Source organism: Astatotilapia calliptera, chromosome 17, assembly GCF_900246225.1.
Source record: "Astatotilapia calliptera chromosome 17, fAstCal1.2, whole genome shotgun sequence".
NCBI lineage: Eukaryota > Metazoa > Chordata > Actinopteri > Cichliformes > Cichlidae > Astatotilapia > Astatotilapia calliptera.
Window position 1 is genome coordinate 17,568,006 of NC_039318.1, and position 20,365 is coordinate 17,588,370.

The 20,365-nt window shown below is 42.0% G+C and overlaps 2 protein-coding genes across 4 annotated transcripts; one reads left to right on the forward strand and one right to left on the reverse strand.

Moving 5' to 3' along the window:
- Positions 1-87: 87 nt before the first annotated feature.
- cwf19l1 (CWF19 like cell cycle control factor 1) lies at positions 88-11,271 on the reverse strand. 2 transcript variants are annotated; one of them, XM_026146041.1, is made up of 14 exons: positions 10,216-11,271; positions 6,033-6,117; positions 4,947-5,031; positions 4,654-4,755; positions 4,356-4,570; positions 4,154-4,269; positions 3,872-3,956; positions 3,340-3,492; positions 3,070-3,217; positions 2,889-2,968; positions 2,584-2,793; positions 1,793-1,912; positions 1,604-1,701; positions 88-946 (listed from the first exon to the last, which is right to left on the reverse strand). In XM_026146041.1, exons 1-14 carry the CDS (start codon positions 10,266-10,268, stop codon positions 802-804), a joined length of 1,695 nt encoding a protein of 564 aa, XP_026001826.1. In that variant the 5' UTR covers positions 10,269-11,271; the 3' UTR covers positions 88-801. The 2 variants fall into 2 exon arrangements, with proteins under 2 accessions (XP_026001826.1, XP_026001827.1); XM_026146042.1 differs by lacking the exon at positions 10,216-11,271 and adding an exon at positions 7,759-7,889.
- Positions 8,433-20,328, forward strand: dmtf1 (cyclin D binding myb-like transcription factor 1). Of its 2 annotated transcripts, none has more exons than XM_026146040.1 (17): positions 8,433-8,754; positions 12,058-12,173; positions 13,111-13,245; positions 15,190-15,275; positions 15,498-15,609; positions 16,125-16,201; positions 16,284-16,441; positions 16,523-16,555; positions 16,642-16,751; positions 16,836-17,064; positions 17,142-17,293; positions 17,402-17,587; positions 17,858-17,940; positions 18,013-18,171; positions 18,240-18,461; positions 18,787-18,892; positions 19,349-20,328. In XM_026146040.1, exons 2-17 carry the CDS (start codon positions 12,065-12,067, stop codon positions 19,381-19,383), a joined length of 1,992 nt encoding a protein of 663 aa, XP_026001825.1. In that variant the 5' UTR covers positions 8,433-8,754; positions 12,058-12,064; the 3' UTR covers positions 19,384-20,328. The 2 variants fall into 2 exon arrangements, with proteins under 2 accessions (XP_026001825.1, XP_026001824.1); XM_026146039.1 differs by lacking the exon at positions 8,433-8,754 and adding an exon at positions 10,021-10,185.
- The last annotated feature ends 37 nt before the right edge of the window (positions 20,329-20,365 follow it).

Here is a 20,365-nt window from a genome sequence, read left to right on the forward strand (position 1 = left end):
CATATGTGTGGTAGAAATAAAATATTTCTGAGCTGGTTCATAATTTTAAATATTTCATCAATCTCAAGATTTCTGCTCTTTTGTCAATTTTTTTTTTTTCCCCCTAGCAGGGGGGGGGGGGAACCCAAACTACACTACAGACTGTTTTCGAAAACCATAACACGCGTGTTTATAAACGGGTGGCAACAAAAGGTTACTATTCACATTTTAGACGCTAGAAATCATATATTTTTTTTTTTTTTTTTTTCCCCCCAAACACCAATAAAAACAGACAGCCCAGCAGTGAGGTTTACAGTTATACTCCCATTTCCTCACTGTGACTATTAAAAAGAAATACACACGCTTTGTAAAACAAAATCTGATTTTAAAAAAAAAAAAAAAAAAAAAAAAGTTTGAGATATGATGCAAGTTTTTACTGAGCATTACACCAGAGAATTGAACCCAGTTAGCTTAGCATAAAGACTGGTCACAGCTTTATCCAAAGGTAACAAAATCAACTAATGCTAACACACGGTACAAATGAGATGTTAATTAGTATCCAGTCTCCGTACCAAGTTAAACTTTTAACTCTATGCAATCTCATTCTACCTGAAACAGTGGATTGATATAGTTAAGATGACAGTGAATGTCATAAAAGTAGAAACAAAAGCAAGAAGACTTATTAAAAATGCTGTTTGACTCAATTTTCATGTTCAGGATAGATGAAGAGGAATGCATCATACCAACAACTGTCCTCACAATGCATTGCATCATCCATGGTCCCCACAAAGCAAACTGTACAAGTACGTGTGTGTGTGTAAATTATTCATCCCAGGTGAAGTCATATGGCTGGAAGTCATCTCTCAGCTGTTTGCAGCTCTCCTCCTCCTCCTCTTTGCTTTGTTTACACTCTTTCCAGTCGGCTCGAGTCGGGATGTTTAGCACCGCCTCACTGGCCAGAACCTCCCTACGCACGCACACAAAAACCCCCACACCGTTACTCTGTGACACTGACATTATTCTCCCACAGTGCAATTCTGACCTCCCATCAAGTTTTTTTCCCTAAAATTTCATGACTGACATTTTGGAAACAGCAATTTGTCATTTTTAGATCAGTGCATATTTATGTGAACAAAACACATTAACAGTGTGCAGAATTATTGGTAATAATTATTTACCAATATTACTGAATAACATGAGACTAAAAAATAATTTTCTGCAAACCAAAGCATCTTTTCCCTGACTTAAACAGGTTTGTAGGTATGTTTGTGTATACATAATGGGTAAGTCCTGACTGTCCAGCTCTCTGGAGCCCCCTGTGGAGGCTTTTGTTTTTACACTTTCTGATATAACGTAATTTTTCTGATGACGTTTTGATAATTCTGTTATTTTATAGAGAACACAGGTATAAACAGAATGACCTGCTTTCTCTTTTTATTTTAATAACCTAATCCAAATGTGATTAAAAACGCATCTGGACAACATTTGCATTTATACATAACATTTCATAAGAAACAGTTTTATTTTAGCTTTAAAAGATGACACTGACAGTGCTGAAATTTTATGAGGCTCTTCTTTATATTTACAGGCAAACAAAGGGTGTTTAATGGGGACTGATGCTCACCTTCCAAACTGCAGAGGAAAATGTTTTTGAATGCGGTAGAAGAGCTTCTCCCCCGAGTCCAACTCTACATAGAAATATGGAGTCCCTGGAGGAGCAATCTGAACACACACGTTTAATTCAGCTTTTCAAATAGATGTTAAAAATCCCAGAATAGCCAAACCACTGTACTCCAGGTGTGTTTACGGGTACCTGCTTGAGGTCAGTGTGTTCAGGAATCTCCATCATCTCCATCTGTTGCTCCTGAGCCTGGACCATGAACGCCTCCTTGATGTCCTCTGTGGCACAGCGGTTCAACGGCACCGGCACAACCTGAATGACAATAATAACAAGAAGATGATAAATAAAGTGATCAGCAAATGTGGCAGTAAATAAAAAATCATTTTACGTTTCTCTTCCTGCGCTTGGATCACAGGAATCACACTCTAAATAAAGATACAAGGAGTTTAAACGTGCTAATTTATTGCCCAGGTGTGACTTACTTTGTGAATAACTGGCTTCTTGTATGTCAGCAATAGCAGACTTAAAAAAATATTTATCTAATTCTACGCTCAATCTCAAATTATTTTAGCAGCTTTGCATAAAGTGCACAAGTTTACCACATCTTTGTTGACCTTTTTGTTTTAGTTTGTGTTACTTCATCATTTATTACAGTGAAATATCTTGTGTACCTCCATAATCAAATTTAAAATACAAAAGCAAAAAACAATTTATTAAAAAATAGAATTATGAAGCTTTCGCTAGTTATTTTAGATTAAAAGTGGCACAAATGAAACGCTCAACTTTTATCATTCTTTTCTTCTCAAATTTTGAAACGATAAAACCAAATATGTAAAATTTTGCACTCTAAAGTGAAAAATATGACTTTTTACACTTCTACACACTGCATCTGTCAAAATTAGAAAATATTCACCCTACAGTATCATTAAAAAACAATACGAATAACACTGAATTAAAACATGTTTTCTTGGTCGTGTTTCTACCTGCAGCTGCAGATGCTGGCTCCTGTAGTTCCTCTCAAACAGCACACAGCGCTCTCCTTTGCTCTTGTAGAACTTCCTCAGGGCTGACTTGTACTTCTCCATCTCCTCCACCACCTCCGAGCTCAAGTCCACCACCGACTGGTAGTGTCCGATGGGGAGGATCAGCACATGGCGAGGAGTCAAACCGCCTTTGGCCAGCGCGAGGTAACACTGCAGAACAAATCATCCTCACTCGGCTCTAACGCTTTTACGTGAAGTCTCGAAGGAGCTTCTGTGATGTAGATTTATGAACAGCATGAACTCACGTGTGTTCCTATGCTGATGACGAGGTGCTTCTCCACCTGAGGGCTGGCCAGACAGAACCAGCATGGACCCGAGGGCTGAGCTGCACACAGAAAAACAAATTATCTGTGTAACCTCACAAAACCACACTAACTAATGAGTTCTTTCTTAAACCAGATATAAACAGAGTGTGGCTGGACTCACGGTGCCGGCGGGGCTGCTTGGGCTGCCCCTGATGATGCTGCTGGTCTCGCCCTCGCCCATCTCCATCAGAGTGCCTCTTCCTGCCGTGGCCCCGAAAGCCTCCACCCTGCTTCTTGCTCAGGTCGAAGAAGTACTGATTGGCTGGCTCCTGGCACACATATAACAACATTTTGTACTTTAAAACCTCAAATACACATTCAAAGGTGATTTAGATAAGAGTCGAGGTGAATTCTAGTGACTATGAATCTCCACAGAGGACTCCAAACAAACCTCCTCCTCTGTGGCGCTGAAGGCCGTCTTTTGTGTGTCCATCTTGTCTTTCGTGGGGCATCTGTACGGGTTTTCTGTGACGTCTTGCGGTTGCTTCACAAGCTCTGCGGGGTCCATGGTCTTCATGGGGATTATGTTGAAGGCGTACAGATACTGCAGACAGAAGGTTTTCACTTGTCATGACACATCTGGAGAATTTTTCACAGCAGGAACCTTTTAGCACAGATCTGCTCTGTTACCTGCATTTCCTGCAGGAGAACCAGGGTCTAAATTAGAGTTTTAAAATAACAGGGAGAGTCTAAATTTAGTTCAGCTGAATTGGCTATTAGGGCTTCCTGTTTGCACTGGAAACATTGGTCAGTGAAGAAAACTTTAACTTCTCTGTGGTTTCTAAGCATTTTTAAGGACTTTATTAATCACAGATTTTGATGTTTTCCTAACTTTTAAGAAAACCTTGACACAAAGTTTTAATAAATGCAGCTATGCACATAATCTCCATGTAACTGATTCTTTGTCTTGCAGGGAAACGCACCTTCTTCTTGGCGGGGTTGTTGACGGCCGCCAGAGCAATGAAGCGGCTGACGTGTTGAGCATTTTCTTGAAGAACAATGTGATTCCTGCCGATAGACACAGTGAAAGATGGGAGTAACATAAAACAAGAACCAAACAGTTGCTTCGAATCAATCTGACTTCTGCCAGGGGGGGTCACCCCCTACTGGCCAATCAAAATAATGCAGGTTTAAGGCTCTTTGATATCCAGAAGAAATTAATTAACAGGGTCATCAGTGAGCTCCCTCACCACTCTGCAGCTTACCTGTATGGGAGTCTTTCATAGTGAGCGCCCTCTAGTGCTGCAAAGTGGTATCGTGGTTTCAGTTTGTCTGCGAGGCTGGCTATCGAGTTGCTTCCACAAAGTTTTGTGTTCACTTCCTGCCGAACAGAGTTCAGAAGAATCCATTCAGCATCTCGTGGGGTCAGAGGCAGTAAAATTAAAGCAGCATAGACATCTTCATTACCGGGTTGTTTGCGTAGTGCCACACTCCTCGGGGCCACTGCGATGTCAGCAGGATGTCAACACCTTTAAATTTCGAGCTGCTGGTCAGAGGAGTCATGAGGGCCACCAGATCTTTGGAGGTGAAGCAATGAGCCGGCGCTGGTTCCTGCCGGGCTTCCTGACCGCTGACATAGGCGATCTGCAGTCCCGACACGCCGGTAAACACACCACGCCGGCCTGTAACGCACAGATGAGAGCACTGTGTCACATTTTGGTTTCATGTTTTTATTAAAAGGTCATGAATATGTGTGATCGCTTACCGAGATATGTGATGTTTTCAGCAAGCTCACAGCCATCGGCGTTTGGGAAATTCTTTACCGTTTCCTGGCTTGCTGCTCCGAGGATGTAAGTGTGGATGGGAGCTGAGGAGGCGCAGAGAAAAAAAGAGGCTTTTGAGTTTCCTCAGAAAAAGCCAAAAAACATGCTTGCTTTCAGCATGAACATAGGAGGCGCTGTTGAGTTCTTATGCAATGCTATTAATGTAACAGCGCCCCCTGTGGTCAAAAGCAACAATAAAGATGAGCATCTGCCCAGATGTTCCAGATTTTTTCACCTTTCTTGGCTCCGGTTTTGTACAGCTGCCACTCGGCTTCAGCTTCCGGCGTCGTTCCAAAAAACTCTCCAACACACAGCAGCAACTGGTGGAAAACAGATGTGAAAATCACCACAACTTAAAGACGATTACAGGTGTTTTAATATGATAACTTAACACACAGTTCTATACAATGATCTACCAGGTCATTGAAGGTAACAAGAAAACATTTAAGGGGATGGATGGGGGAAAACTTAGATGGAAAAAAAAAAGAATAAAAAGTTTTATGAGAAACAAAATGAGATATTTACCAGAAAAAGTCTGTAAGGACAAGTCTATAAACAAGTGTGTGTTGAAAATAAATAAACCGGTTGATTTAGAAGAAAAAACGCAAAATTGCCAGAAAAAAAGAGAAACAGCTGACAAATTCATGTAAAAGCAACTGACAAACTTACAGAGGAAAACTGGTAAAAGAATAGAAAATGGCAAATTTCTAAGAAAAAGCTTACTGTAAAAAAGGCAAGTCTATGTGGAAAAAGGAAAAACAAATTATGATAAAAATGTAATAAATTAAAATAATTTTAAAAAAAGAAAAACATCCATCCATCCATTCACTTCCGCTTATCCTTTTCAGGGTCGCGGAGCCTATCTCAGCTGTCATAGGGCGAGAGGCGGGGTACAACCTGGACAGGTCGCCAGTCTGTCGCAAGGCCAACACACAGGGACAAACAACCATTCGCACTCACATTCATTCACACATTCACACCTAGTGACAATTTGGGTTATCCAATTAACCTATCCCCACAAGCTGCATGTCTTTGGACGGTGGGAGGAAGCCGGAGTACCCGGAAGGAACCCACGCAGACACGGGGAGAACATGCAAACTCCACACAGAAAGACCCCGGCCTGATGTTGGAATTGAACTCAGGACCTTCTTGCTGTGCGGCAACAGTGCTAACCACCGTGCCACCGTGCTAAAATCACAGCTAGTATAACAAGAAAAAACTGTCAAATTTACATTTAAAAAAAACTAAACAGATATAAAACCCCACAAATCATTTAAAAAAAATTAAATGATAACTGGATAATGTGACGCATCTGACTCACATCAAACTGCCCAGTCTTCTTCTGGATGGCCTGGACTCGGTTGAACAAAGCGTTCAGACGGCCTTCAACGTCCCCACACGCCAAACTAGAAACACGCATGTTTTAATATTTTAACAATCAAGGCAATTCATAGATGATTTCCTCTGGAAAACATCAGACAGTCTCCAAACATCTGTTGTGTTTTTGGGACTTGAATGATGCCTTACTCATTGGTAAAGTTGGACACTGAAACATCAATAGCACAAAGTGCCTCTTTTATTTTTATTTATTTATTTATTTTTAGAAAGAGGAACAATACATATTAATGAACATTTTAACAAATGTAAATATGCCAGATTATGGCCTTGGGCTAATTTCCATCTGCAGACCCTCTGGCAGGTTGGTGTTAAACACAAGTTAGTAAAAACATACAGAGACACCATTTACAGGTCATGTGACAAGGACAAAAACAGTGATCACATTATACTAGAACAAACAATGACAAGAAGAGTGGACACAGAGGACAGTATAGACAACAATAACGGAAACATCAATTATATTGCACATGCCCTGACTGTCGTGATATCGCGTTCACCCATTGCACTAACAGTTGTTTTTACCTTTTTGTAATACACTAACTCTTTTTCCCATCCAATATAAAGCATGATTATTAAACATGATCACATGTTTGCGTGTCCCTCAGCCGCCCTTTTAAGTGACTCTTAAAGATGGGTAGACTTGTACTTTCCCTCACTGACAGTGGAAGACTATTCCAGAAGCTCACTCCCTGATCTGACAGAGCATTCTGTGAAAAGGTGGTCCGCCTGAATGCCAGTTCACAATCACCTCTAACAGTGGCTCGAGTCAGTCGAGACCTGCTAGACTTTTGTTTAATAAAATCACTCATTGGTGGAGGTGCCAGACCATGTATAACTTTGTATATTAGACAGGCAGATTTAAATAATTTGAAATTAGTAAAATTTAAAAACTTGTATTTTTCTAAAATTTGACAATGGTGATATGAAAAAGGTTTTTTATGCTCTTTTGTAGCATACTTCGATTGGACCAATAGCAGCAGAGTTCGTATTAAAATAACATTAAAATAAAATAAATCAACAGAACTCGTGGATATCATTCTGTTTAATTAAAATGACGTTAATATATTCTGGTAAAGTGCAGATTTTTCACCACAAACTGCAAATATCAAACATGCCTCTACGTCTGGAGACTGTTTAATGCAACCTTGAATCATGCAAGTTTTTAACGAGGTTCTGTATATTTCAGTGTAATACATTATGCCGAAATAAAAGTGATGACCTCGTATATTTTCAAACCTTTAAACACATTTTACATTAGGCGGACGGCTTTAGAACCCATCCTGGGGGTGGATGAACACTGACGTTCAGCAGTGAAACGCGTATTTATAACATATAAATCTGAAGTTAATAAGAAACGCTTAAAATTTCTGAAATTTGTTTTAAGTCTGATGAGAGTGGTCACATTTTTGCATCTAAACAGTTCCGAAAAAGTCAACAATTACAAGACCCTGACCCGGTGAGGTTTACACGCCTGTTAACGGAAGGGTTTTCATATTTTTCTTTTACCAACGTGTTTGTATTAGAAACGGAGATCCTCTAACATCATAGCTGAAACAACATAATCAACATGGACAACATAAACAGCATCGATTTAACCAGAAGCTACATTTAACCGGACGCTGCGTCCTGTGTTCACTGAGCAGACTTACACTCTGAGCGGCTGCTCCTCCATGTCCCTGAGCAGATTTTTACTCTAAATCTTAAAATGTGGGATTTGGATTTTAGCAGCTTCCATTAACCGCCCGTCGCTAGTAACTGTCCGACTAAAACAAAGGCGGAACTATTTGTAATTTACGAAGCGGGAGTACACGCGGCTGCGCGAGACACACTAAGAAAGACAAACATTTATTAAATTAAAAATGATAATTTTAATTTCTAAAAACTACAAGAGAAGTAGCTCAAACAGTAAGAAATATTCCATGTGGCTACCCGGACAGATTTCAGTGCGGAAATAGTTGTTGCCAGGTTTGATTTGAGTGGTTTGAAGAAGCTGCCGTGTTTCAGTACGTTGTTTCTGTTTTTTCTGTAGTTTACACCTGTTCTTAAATCCACTCAGCTCTGTAATCCTGATTTTACTCTGTTTTAATTATTAAATCTGCAGTGTGTTTGTTTATTTTATTTATAATTCATATCAATAATGGGACAGAAGACTAACGAATGAATGAATTAAAGGACTTCACCAGGGAGGTAAAATCAAGCATTAACTAACAAAATAAGCAAATAAAAATAAAATTCTAAGACTTTAAATAGTTAAATTAACTGGAGTATGGGTCCTACTCGGGATACAAACTGAATGTACAAAAAACACAAGTTCCCAGTAGTTTCTATAGAAAGCCCTGATAGATACTGATAGATAGCAGAATGGGATAGGATCCTCTCCAGATTTATATGGGCGGGTAAAAAGCCAAGAGTTAAGTTTAAAACACTTCAGCTTCCCAAGGATAGAGGAGGACTGGGCCTCCCTTGCCTACATGACTTATTATAGGACAACCCAAATAAGGACTCTGGTGGGCTGGTGTAAACCTGGATATTGTTCAAGATGGAAGGAAGTGGAATTTTCCTTGGGAGGCAACTTCCCTATCGGGGCACTGATAGGAGATCCCTCAAAGTTACGTCTCCTGGGAGCCCCGGGCAACCATTGGATGGTAAGCTCAATACAGACATGGAAAAGAGTACTTAAAAAGTATCAATTAAATCACAGAGCTGGATTTCTTAGGTGGTGGGCTAATAAAGGTCTCACCACATACAGTACCTTGTTGAAAGACGGAAAAGTGATGAGTTTCCAGGACCTTAAGAATAAGTTTGGGTTGCAAAATCAAGACTTTTTTTTAGATATTTGCAACTGAGGGACTTCCTGAATAAAAGCTAAAACATCACCAGTTATCGACTGGGAATGAAGAAATTATTTACATATTCGAGAATGCATTTAGAGATGCACCCTATCAACAAATTATTTCTATATTATATCGTTCACTGACCAACCTGGGGTCATGATACAAGATATGTTAAAGCAAGATGGGAACAGAGGGTAATCTATCCCTAACAGGAGAGGAATGGGATGGGATCTGTAGGCAGCAATGGTCGGTAACAAGCGCCTCCTCGTGGAGGGAATTCAGTTGGAAGAATGTAATTCATTATTTTAATACCCCGGCTCAAAAATCCAATTATTCCCATAAGACAACATGCTGGAGGCAGTGTGGACATGCAGCAGCAAATCATTTCCACATTTTTTGGGAATGTCCTTGTGTGGCTCCATTTTTGAAGGAAATACATAAGGTCCTGGAAACAATCTTCCAAAAGAAAATACAATTTAATTTTGCAGTATTGTACCTAGGTAAGTTAGAGTCTTAAACTATGTAAAGCGGATAAATATTTGTTCAGTGTGCTGTTGGTAGCTTCCAAAAAGGCCATAACCCGTTGTTGGCTTAATGAGGATACTCCTACTATAAATGAGTGGACTGACGTGATATATACTATTTTTGTTATGGAAAGAATAACTTTTAGGCTAAAGTTGCAGGCGGACTCATTTGACGAATACTGCTCGAAATGGTTGAACTATGTACAAAATGGGAGGCCCGATTTTGTATAATCTCGTTGTCTTTTGTGGTTTGTTTGTTTTTGTCTTGTTCCCCCCCCCCGCCCAACACACACACTGTGATTAAGTTGTATTGTTGTACATGTTGTATAAATAAGAAAACCAATAAAACACAAATGAGAAAAAAAAACTTGTTAAATTAAAAAAAAACAACAACAACTCATCACACATTTGCCAGAGAAAAATGCAAAATTCACGAGGGGAAAGACAACCTCATATTTTTTACTCTTACAACTTTCAGTTTTATTGATTTGTTACATGTTTTAATCAAACAAAAATGTGTTTTCCTTTTTACCTTTTTATGGCGCTTCAGTCGTAGATGTCGTTTATTAAAAACCATGAAATATAATTAACATAGGCATGAACAATTTACGGATACTGTACGGACCTGGCAGCCCGCTGGCCTTCGCGCAGCCGAGCCTCCATCCTGGCACTTACCTTCATCCTGGTAACTTGCAAGTTCCCGGACTAAAAACAGGAAGTAAGTAGCCAAATCAAAAGTAAAATTCACCGTCTGTTTGGTAGTCGAAGCCAGTGAGAGGTGCGGAGAAAACTCGGAGCCATAAAAACTGCACCAAAGCCGAGAATAAAGCGCAAAAACAGTGTCAAACTGCACAGACGCCATAAGCTGCAGCTTGTCGACTAACATGGCGCCGGAGAGTTTTCGTCTTTCATTCAGCTGCTTAGCTTTCAGCAGGCTAACGGTTAGCATGGAGTCAGCGTCACTGAGTGTTGGGAATGCCGGTCTTTGTTCGTATCACATTACAGCTTATGCGTTAGAACAGCGCTGGTCTCTTTTCTAATATTCATGTAAGCGTACCATTAAAGATGCGTTAGTCTGCGCAGAATCGATCTTTTCATCAGTGTAAATAACGATGCACAGCAGCGTCCGCCAAACTCCGTTTAAAAACCTCCAAATTTGATAGAGTTTTGATAATTAAATGCCAGTAAACATATCATTGATCGTAAATTGAAGGAAAACATTAAAGACTTAAATTCTGTGAACTCGCTGTCAAAGAAATGCGGAATATTTGAAAATAATTTACACCTTTCTTTGTTTGTTATATTTCCCCTCAAAACAGTGGGGGGCGGCAGCGAGCAGGGTAGAATTATTACATTTTATAAATCACGTAAAAAATGATAGGTACTCCCCTGAATTTACCGGCCGCATCTGATAATAACAAATGTTATTATACTTTATTGTTGGGGAAAAGAACTGTCTGTGAGCATTCAATTTTTCTTTTAATCCTTCTGTTTTTCAAAGCAGCTTGGCGTGTACACAATAAAAGTAACACATGTTAACTTGTATGGTTTACAGTATTTATTGTCTTCATAAACCGGTGTAAGATCACATGCATCACACATCTACAGTGACACTGCTGGAACTGAGTCACAGTGATGGCGCTTAGCTTAAAGTGTCAGATTTCAGAAGGGAGTTCTGACTGTGATTTTTAGTTTAGTTGCCTATCAGCTCTTTTTCATTATAAAAAACATCTGCTAAAACATTTGATACTTTCATTTTTGCAAACTCAGCATCATAACATGTCTTAAAAATTACAAAAGCAACACTTCTATACCTCACCTAAAATTAATAAATGATGTTTTATTTACCGTGTTGTGCTTCTTTTTATTAAGAGGGTGCTAACTGTGCCATGTGCATTGTTTTTATTATTATTATTATTATTGTTGTTGTTATTATTTTATCACTGTCAGTGAAATTTGAGTTTTAGGCAGTTAGTGTGATTTTTTTTCTATATATAATATATGTACATATTTAAAAAATATAATTATGTGATCAATCACCCAAATGACCCATTTGGAGCTAGAAAAACCCTGATGGTTGGACAGAAAAATGACTCACTTGGAAAGTGACATTTTATTACTATTTTTTTAAAGAAGCAAATAATTAACAAGCTTAATCAGGACTGAGATTAGTCATTAGTCAGATCTAGTGTGTAGAAATCTTGATTTTCCCATCTTCAGGCACCCACAGAGTCGAAATCCGTCCCAGTCCTTGCAGATCTTTGCTGTAAATAGTTTTTCTTATGAAGGTTTCTAACTGATTGAGGTGACCCTGAGGTGTTTGATGCCAAAATAACAGCCGGTTGAACCCTGTAAATACCAAAGAAGCTGCTTCAGCACTTCTTCTATTATATCATTGAGTATAGCAGACGCTGATCGAGAAAAAAGAGAGAATAATCCTATATAGGGCGCCTCTAACCTACAAGCCGCTTTGCAGCCTACTATGAACACACCAAATTGTGATAATTTGGTGTGTTCGTAGAGAAATTAGTACCTGAGAACACCTGTGGCTGTGAAATCGCTCTGAGTTCGTCTTTGTGTCTCTCTGCAGCTGCAGGATGAGTTTAGCAGCAGAGGACGACGACGCCGGCGCTTTAGAAAACGTCAAATCTGTCACGCTCACTCAGGACAGTGATGGAAGCATCATACTGCACTGTCCTCCCTCTGGTGGGTCCACACACACACACACACACACACACACACACACACACACACACACAAAAATCCCATCAGTAACTAATCAGTACACTTAAAGTATGTTCAGGGTTTTTAATTTTAACATTCTGTGTGGTGATTTTGATTAAATTAAAACACTTTTGTTTTTTTAATTGTCACATTTATTTATTTACTTTTTTGCTCCTGTGGGTTTGTTTCTCTTACACTGCACCTGAGTGGAAACAGAACAGCCAGGGTTCAAATTTGTGATGTTTTCTTGTCATTTTTCCTATAAATTTGAGCGTTTTCCTCATATTTTTCAGTTTTTAAGTTTTTTTGAATTTTTTAAATTCATGTAAATTGGTCATTTTTTCTGATAATTTGTCTTTTTTTCCTCATAAATGAATTTTTCTCCTGATAATTTTCCAAGTTTTGAAATTACCCAATTTAAAAAAAAAAAAATGTTGTTTTTTCTAATAAATGTGACACTTCTTAAAACGTATACGTAAGAAAAACCCCAATTAATATAAAAGTGAAACTAAAAATAACAACAAAAACTTTAGATGATGTTTTTGTCAGATTAAGGCTATAGAAATAATTGTGTGTGTAATGGATTGGATTTATATAGCGCTTTTCAAGGCACCCAAAGCGCTTTACAATACCACTATTCATTCACTCTCACTGGTGGAGGCAGCTACAGTTGTAGCCACAGCTGCCCTGGGGCAGACTGACAGAAGCGAGGCTGCCATATCGCGCCATCGGCCCCTCTGGCCAACACCAGTAGGCAAGTAGGGTAAAGTGTCTTGCCCAGGGACACAACGACCAGGACAGAGAGCCCAGGGATCGAACCGGCGACCTTCCGGTTACAGATGCGATTCCCAACCCCCTGATAACGGTCGCCCTGTGTGTGTGTGTGTGTGTGTGTGTGTGTGTGTGTGTGTGTGTGCAGACGAGGACTCGGAGCCACTCCAGAAGAAGCTGCGACTCTCCACACACGAGCAGGAAAACTCGGACACGCCTCAGTTCTCCGTCGTCACGTTGCCAGGTCAGACGAGCTCTGGACCGTTCCCCGTTCATGACTACAGTGAGTCACACTGAAATCACCTCACACGGTTGCTGCTAACAGCTGCTGCAGCTGCATCCTGATCACAGGGTTTTTATTTACTCAAACTCTAAATTTACTCAAATCCAGCAAAAATAACAGAAAATACAAGTGAGGTAACTCAGATTGTTCAGATCCTGGTCTCCTTAGCCAGAAAGTACAGTGGGGCAAAAAAGTATTTAGTCAGCCACCGATTGTGCAAGTTCCCCCACTTAAAATGATGACAGAGGTCAGTAATTTGCACCAGAGGTACACTTCAACTGTGAGAGACAGAATGTGAAAAAAAAATCCATGAATTCACATGGTAGGATTTGTAAAGAATTTATTCGTAAATTAGGGTGGAAAATAAGTATTTGGTCACCTCAAACAAGGAAAATCTCTGGCTCTCACAGACCTGTAACGTCTTCTGTAAGAAGCTTTTCTGTCCCCCACTTGTTACCTGTATGAATGGCACCTGTTTGAACTCATCATCTGTATAAAAGACACCTGTCCACAGCCTCAAACAGTCAGACTCCAAACTCCGCCATGGCCAAGACCAAAGAGCTTTCGAAGGACACCAGGAAAAGTATTGTAGACCTGCACCAGACTGGGAAGAGTGAATCTACAATAGGCAAGCAGCTTGGTGTGAAAAAATCAACTGTGGGCGCAATCATCAGAAAATGGGAGACATACAAGACCACTGATAATCTCCCTCGATCTGGGGCTCCACGCAAGATCTCATCCCGTGGGGTCAAAATGATCATGAGAACGGTGAGCAAAGATCCCAGAACCACACGGGGGGACCTGGTGAATGACCTGCAGAGAGCTGGGACCAAAGTAACAAAGGTCACCATCAGTAACACACTACAACGGCAGGGAATCAAATCCCGCAGTGCCAGATGTGTTCCGCTGCTGAAGCCAGTGCATGTCCAGGCCCGTCTGAAGTTTGCCAGAGAGCACATGGATGATACAGCAGAGGATTGGGAGAATGTCATGTGGTCAGATGAAACCAAAGTAGAACTTTTTGGTATAAACTCAACTCGTCGTGTTTGGAGGAAGAAGAATACTGAGTTGCATCCCAAGAACACCATACCTACTGTGAAGCATGGGGGTGGAAACATCATGCTATGGGGCTGTTTTTCTGCCAAGGGGACAGGACGACTGATCCGTGTTAAGGACAGAATGAATGGGGCCATGTATCGTGAGATTTTGAGCCTAAACCTCCTTCCATCAGTGAGAACTTTGAAGATGAAACGAGGCTGGGTCTTCCAACATGACAATGATCCAAAACACACCGCCCGGGCAACAAATGAGTGGCTCCGTAAGAAGCATTTGAAAGTCCTGGAGTGGCCTAGCCAGTCTCCAGACCTCAACCCCATAGAAGATCTGTGGCGGGAGTTGAAAGTCCGTGTTGCTCGGCGACAGCCCCAAAACATCACTGCTCTCGAGAAGATCTGCATGGAGGAATGGGCCAAAATACCAGCTACTGTGTGTGCAAACCTGGTAAAGACCTATAGTAAACGTTTGACCTCTGTTATTGCCAACAAAGGTTATGTTACAAAGTATTGAGTTGTATTTTTGTTATTGACCAAATACTTATTTTCCACCCTGATTTACGAATAAATTCTTTACAAATCCTACCATGTGGATTCATGGATTTTTTTTTTTCACATTCTGTCTCTCACAGTTGAAGTGTACCTCTGGTGCAAATTACTGACCTCTGTCATCATTTTAAGTGGGGGAACTTGCACAATCGGTGGCTGACTAAATACTTTTTTGCCCCACTGTACCTGCTGGTGACGTCATCATCCTCATGCTGGTTTATGGTGTTTGCTGTTAATGTCTGCATTAAATGGCACAAATAAAGCTTCAGATATGTGAAGTTGTTTGGGTTTCTGGCGGGATAATAAGGTTCGAGGGTAAAAGATTTTCCGTGTCGTTTCTCAGTGTCGGACACTCAGGCGGAGACCTTTGAGGTGACGATGACGCCCACGGCGGACGAGCTCTCTGAGGACAGCGTCACTCAGATTCAGGTGGTGCTCAGGCTCCTTTTTTCTTATTCTAAGCGTTCTGTGTTTGCTCTGTGTAGTTTCCTGTAAGGATGAGCCACCAGTTAAAAGTGAGCTGTTTCTGCTTTAATAAAAACAAAGTGACGGAAAACAAAAAGGAGTTTTATTTATATGAAATGGATTAAATGTAAGAGAACGGGGTGTGACTGAACAGAGGTTTTCATTTTGATCACTTTGTGTTTGCAGATCCTACAGGAAGATGAAGACTCCCTCTCAGCCAATCAGAAGACGGAGGTGTCGCCTGTCAGTCAGGCCTGGTTCACAACTAAAGAAGACAAAGACACGCTGGCTAATAAAGGTACCAACGAGGCCAGAACCTCTGTAGCAGACAGTGAATGCAGCTCACTGAGAGGCTTAGAGAAAACAGCACGGCCCAAAAGAAGTCCGACTGTTTGGAAGTCTGTGTGAAAATGAGCTCAGTGAACTCTTTCCTGATGACTTCATGGTGTCAGACTCTAGTTTAGAGTCCTGTTGAAGACAGCATGATGTTTATTTAGGACTCCTACTGCACACCTCGTAGTCCGCCTCGATGGATGTTGGAGTCCGTTAGCAGCAGCAAAGTACACAATAAAAAGTTCTAATAAAGCCAAACTTAACAAAGGGAAAAAAAAGTCTGGTTAAAAGCTGATTTTTCTTCTCCTTTTTGACTTTAAATGAAACCAGAATGTATAAAATAAACATAATTTTTTACTCAAACCAGCGACTGGAACCATGAACTCCTCAGGAAAGACTTTCATATGGCTGGAGTCCAGACGAGTCACCCCCTGCTGTTCATTAGAAACAATGCAGGTTTTCATGTCTCTTCCTTTTCAGGTCATAAGTGGAAACAGGGCATGTGGTCTAAAGAGGAGATCGACATCCTCATGAGGAACATCGACCAGTACGTGAAGGTACGTGGGGTTGGTCCCTGACATAATTTCTGCCTCTGTGACGTCTGATGACGTTAAACTGTTCTTGTGGCCACGATCTCAGGGCCGCGGCATCGAGGACCCGGCAGAGATCATCTTTGAGATGTCCAAAGAGGAGAGGAAGGACTTCTACCGCTCCGTGGCGTTGGGATTGAACAGGCCGCTGTTTGCCGTCTACAGACGAGTCCTCCGGATGTACGACAACCGCAACCATGTCGGCAAGTGAGTGCACAGAGAAAAGATGGTGTAAGAAAGGCAGTGCAAGTTTGTTGGTTTTTGTTTAAGGAGTGGTTTGTGTCTTAGGTACACTCCTGATGAGATCGAGAAGCTGAAGGCGTAAGTACAACTTTGTTTTAACGAGCGCTTGATGACGGTGTAAAATGGATTTCACACTAACCCGTGTTTATATGTGATGCGTTTAGGTTGAGGGAGAAACACGGGAACGACTGGGCGACTATCGGTGCTGCACTAGGTCGCAGTGCATCCTCTGTGAAAGATCGCTGCCGGCTGATGAAGGACACGTGCAACACAGGTACTGCACAGCAGCCGTTTGTACTTGTAGAGATATTTAAATGCTTGCTTTTATTTTGAAATTCGCTCTGTTTTTAAAAACCAGGTAAATGGAGCGAGGACGAGGAGCGACGGCTTGCCGAGGTCGTATACGAGATGGCAGGGGTGTCACCGGGGTCGGCGGTCACAGGAGGCGTGTCATGGGCGACGGTGGCTGATCGAGTCCGCACACGCTCAGAAAAGCAGTGTCGGTCTAAATGGCTGAACTACCTGAACTGGAAGCACAGTGGAGGAACTGAGTGGACGAAGGAAGATGACTTGAATCTTGTACGCAGGTACGGCGGTGTGGGCGTGCACACGTGTGTGTGAGCAAGCATAGTAAACCATGTGTAAGCTTGATACCGTGTTTCAGGATATCAGAGCTTGACGTGGATGATGAGAATGAAATTAAGTGGGAGGATCTCGCCGGCGGATGGAGCAGCGTTCGATCACCCCAGTGGCTCCGATCAAAGTGGTGGAGCATCAAGAGACAAGTGGCCAATCACAAGGACATCCCCTTCAGTGGTATGGATACACACACACACACACAAATTAATACCGTCATTTATTTCCTCATGTTTCTGATTCTCTTCTTCTATTGTTAAAATCTCGTGATGTGGTTTGCGTCGCTAGTCCTCCTGAAGGGCCTCCAGGAGCTCATGGCCTCCTCGCAGTCAGCATCTGTTCCGGGCAGCCCCTCCTCCCTTCAGATCCGACTCACCCGATTAGACGAGAACAGCGGCGGAGCCAGCCCCGCCCCTAGCTCTGTGGCCGCACTGCAGATTCCCTTACAGATCCCGCTGCAGATCACACACCTGGGTGAGCCTCGCACGCCTGCACTACACCACCCACATGTTCACTTCCTCTGCGTGTGCTGCTGCTGTGGCCACACTATTTTTTTTTATGGAGATACTAAACCACCATAGAAGAAGAAGAATTAGAACCAGACTACGCTGATGAATCAGAGAAGAAGGTGACTGAGGTTTACCTGTTGGACAGCGTGTAACAGGTGTGCTGCCTGCAGCTGAAGATGTTCTTGTCCTGACAGCGAGACCTCTGACTGTTGCTCTGTTTGTGTTTCTGTGTTAGCGTCAGATTCAGCGGCAGCAGCTAGCGACAGCGAGACCATCACACTGAATGCTGGAGCGCTGCAGACCTTTGAGATCCTGCCGGTAAGCACCACGAGCGCCTTTCACAATAAAACACATGAATATGAATGAATTTAAAACCTTTTCTTTGTGCAGTCGTTCCACCTGCAGCCCACCGGCACCCCGGGAACCTACTACCTCCAGACGACACCCAATCAGGGCCTTCCATTGAGCTTAGCCAATAACAGCACCGTTACCCTGACGACGAGCTCCTCGCCCTCATCTCATGAACACATTATCCTCCACAGTCTGTCGGTCAGTTTATTGCCCTGCTGAGGGTAAACGTGTGTGTGTGCGTCTTTTCACATGCTTTCCATCTCCAGGCCGACAGTCTCTGCTCCAGCGATGGCGTCATCATCCAGACTGTCACCTCTGACCCCGCCTCCTCCTCCTCTGAAGCCCTCAGCCAGCAGCAGCTGGTGGTGGAGACTGAGACCCGGGGCCAGGACGATCGTCTCGACGCCGCAAGTCTGTTGGAGGGGTCGGAGAGTGTCGCCACGGAAACTCAGGAGCCAATGACGAATGGCTTCAGTGACACAGACAAAGTAGAAGCTTCAGTTTTTCCTCACACGTTGTTTGCGTGCTTTTAATTCGAAAAGCTTTCTGTTAGTATCGTTCTGTTTTTGTTGAGAAATAAAGGGGTGGACAAAATAATAGAAGCCAGTTTTGTGGATTAAAACTTTTTTATGACCAGAATATGTAAGAATTTTAACTTAAACAAAACAAATAAATATATTTGTACAGTGAGAAAAAACAAGGGGGGAGGGTGGGGTCACAACACAACCAAGTCAGCTGTGTTGTCCTTGTACCCAGAGGGAGCACACAATGATGACTGAACAATACAACAGTGTGTGTTTGTGTGTGTGTCAGGGCCTGCGTTCCCCCCCGATGGAGGCTCCAATGGTGCATTCTGGGATAACGTCTGGGAGTGCCGTGCTGATCGTGTCTCCTCCCAACATCAGTAGCACACTAACGGGTAACACGCACACACAGTTAAAGTAGAACGTAACTGCGAATCTATGCTCTGCCTCCTGTCAGTGAAACTATGGCAACCGTGACCCACGAGGCTCAGCATCTCCTTTACTGCTCAGAGACGAGTCCCTGTGTGCTGCGTGCGCTGCTTTAAATTCACACTGTTTGATTGGGTTTTCAAGCCTTCGTGTCTTTTAAATGATGAGGTTGTGCTTTAGTGTCCACGCCGCCCAGCTGTATGGCGGGGTGGTGAAAATACCCAGGCTTCCAAATCTGATGCCCTCTACCCCTGTGGTGCACTTGGAAATTCTGATGATTAAAAATAGAAAAATAAATTAAAGAAACAAGAATTGTTTAACATGAAAAATATAGCCTGAAGTTTCTCTCCAAGTGTGTAATCAGAGTATTCATACTGCTGCACGAATTTCACCTGAGCGTCACTTCCTTTGTTTTTCATCAGATCCCATCTTGGAAAACCAGGAAGTCTCTGACTGAGTCGGACTTCCCGCTGCAGCTGTCGCTCAGGGCGACACCTCCACCCTTGGGCTTGACCCGGCATGTCAGACTGTGATACTCCCTCCTCTCCTGCTTCCCGTTTCCTCTTTAACGGATGCAAGCACTTTAAAACTAAACGGAACATTTTTGGAGTCCCTGAATGAAATGACCGCAGTGCCAAAGAGACTCTAAAGCCTGGACACTTTAATGTGAATGGACCCTTGGATCTGAAAAATCATCCTTTTTCATTTTACATGAAGTTGTTTTGTCGGGATGGTGACAATGATCAACAGAACTCAAAGGAATAGTTCAATGTTACACATTTTCCACCTGTTTTTTCATGACTTAAGTACACCTTTATTTATTTATGCTCATTTTTGAAGACTTTAAATCGTAAACTGCTGTTTTCAGCAGGAACTTATGTGAAATTTTAAAGTAAAAAAAACATAATCCTGAAGCTGTGGTCAGGTTGGCTTTTATTGCGAAAGGCTGGGCTTATTTGCCCTAAAGAGGTTTATCCTGTTCCTCTGTAACACACAGCTCTGTTTCCATTGTTTCATAGCTGGTAACGCCTGTAACACCCGCTGGATTTATCCGCAGCTGAAAATAGTCCCTCAGAGAGCATTCATTCCAACAGATGGCGCAGAGATGGGAGTGCTGCTGGTTTTGATGTTTTTTGTGAGTTTTGCTTGAACTAGTCAGAAGTCATAGCTGCCCACAGAGGCAGTGATTTCTTACGGTTGGTGTAAACATAAGCAGCCTTGCATGATTAATGCGGAATCCAGTTTATAGTCTGGTTTGGTAATTCTGGGCAAACTGGCCCTTTAAACAGGCCGGTTGGAGGATTTACTCCAAACTAATTAAGCACCAGGGTTCTTCTTGCCATTGTTCCCTGGTTGCTAATGCTGCCTCGTGCTGTGGACGTATCAGATTCTACCTGATCATCATTCAACCTACCAAACGTCGCTACTAGTTAGTTTTC

Excerpts from the sequence above, each read along its gene's own strand:
- cwf19l1 (XM_026146041.1), bottom strand. The coding sequence starts at position 10,268 with ATGGCTCCGAGTTTTCTCCGCACCTCTCACTGGCTTCGACTACCAAAC. Across the intron at positions 3,493-3,871 it reads ACAACCCCGCCAAGAAGAAG|TATCTGTACGCCTTCAACAT; the intron begins GTGCGTTTCCCT and ends TTCTGTCTGCAG. Across the intron at positions 3,218-3,339 it reads TCAGCGCCACAGAGGAGGAG|GAGCCAGCCAATCAGTACTT; the intron begins GTTTGTTTGGAG and ends TATGTGTGCCAG.
- dmtf1 (XM_026146040.1), top strand. The coding sequence starts at position 12,065 with ATGAGTTTAGCAGCAGAGGACGACGACGCCGGCGCTTTAGAAAACGTC. Across the intron at positions 16,442-16,522 it reads AACCGCAACCATGTCGGCAA|GTACACTCCTGATGAGATCG; the intron begins GTGAGTGCACAG and ends TTTGTGTCTTAG. Across the intron at positions 16,752-16,835 it reads GAAGGACACGTGCAACACAG|GTAAATGGAGCGAGGACGAG; the intron begins GTACTGCACAGC and ends TTTAAAAACCAG.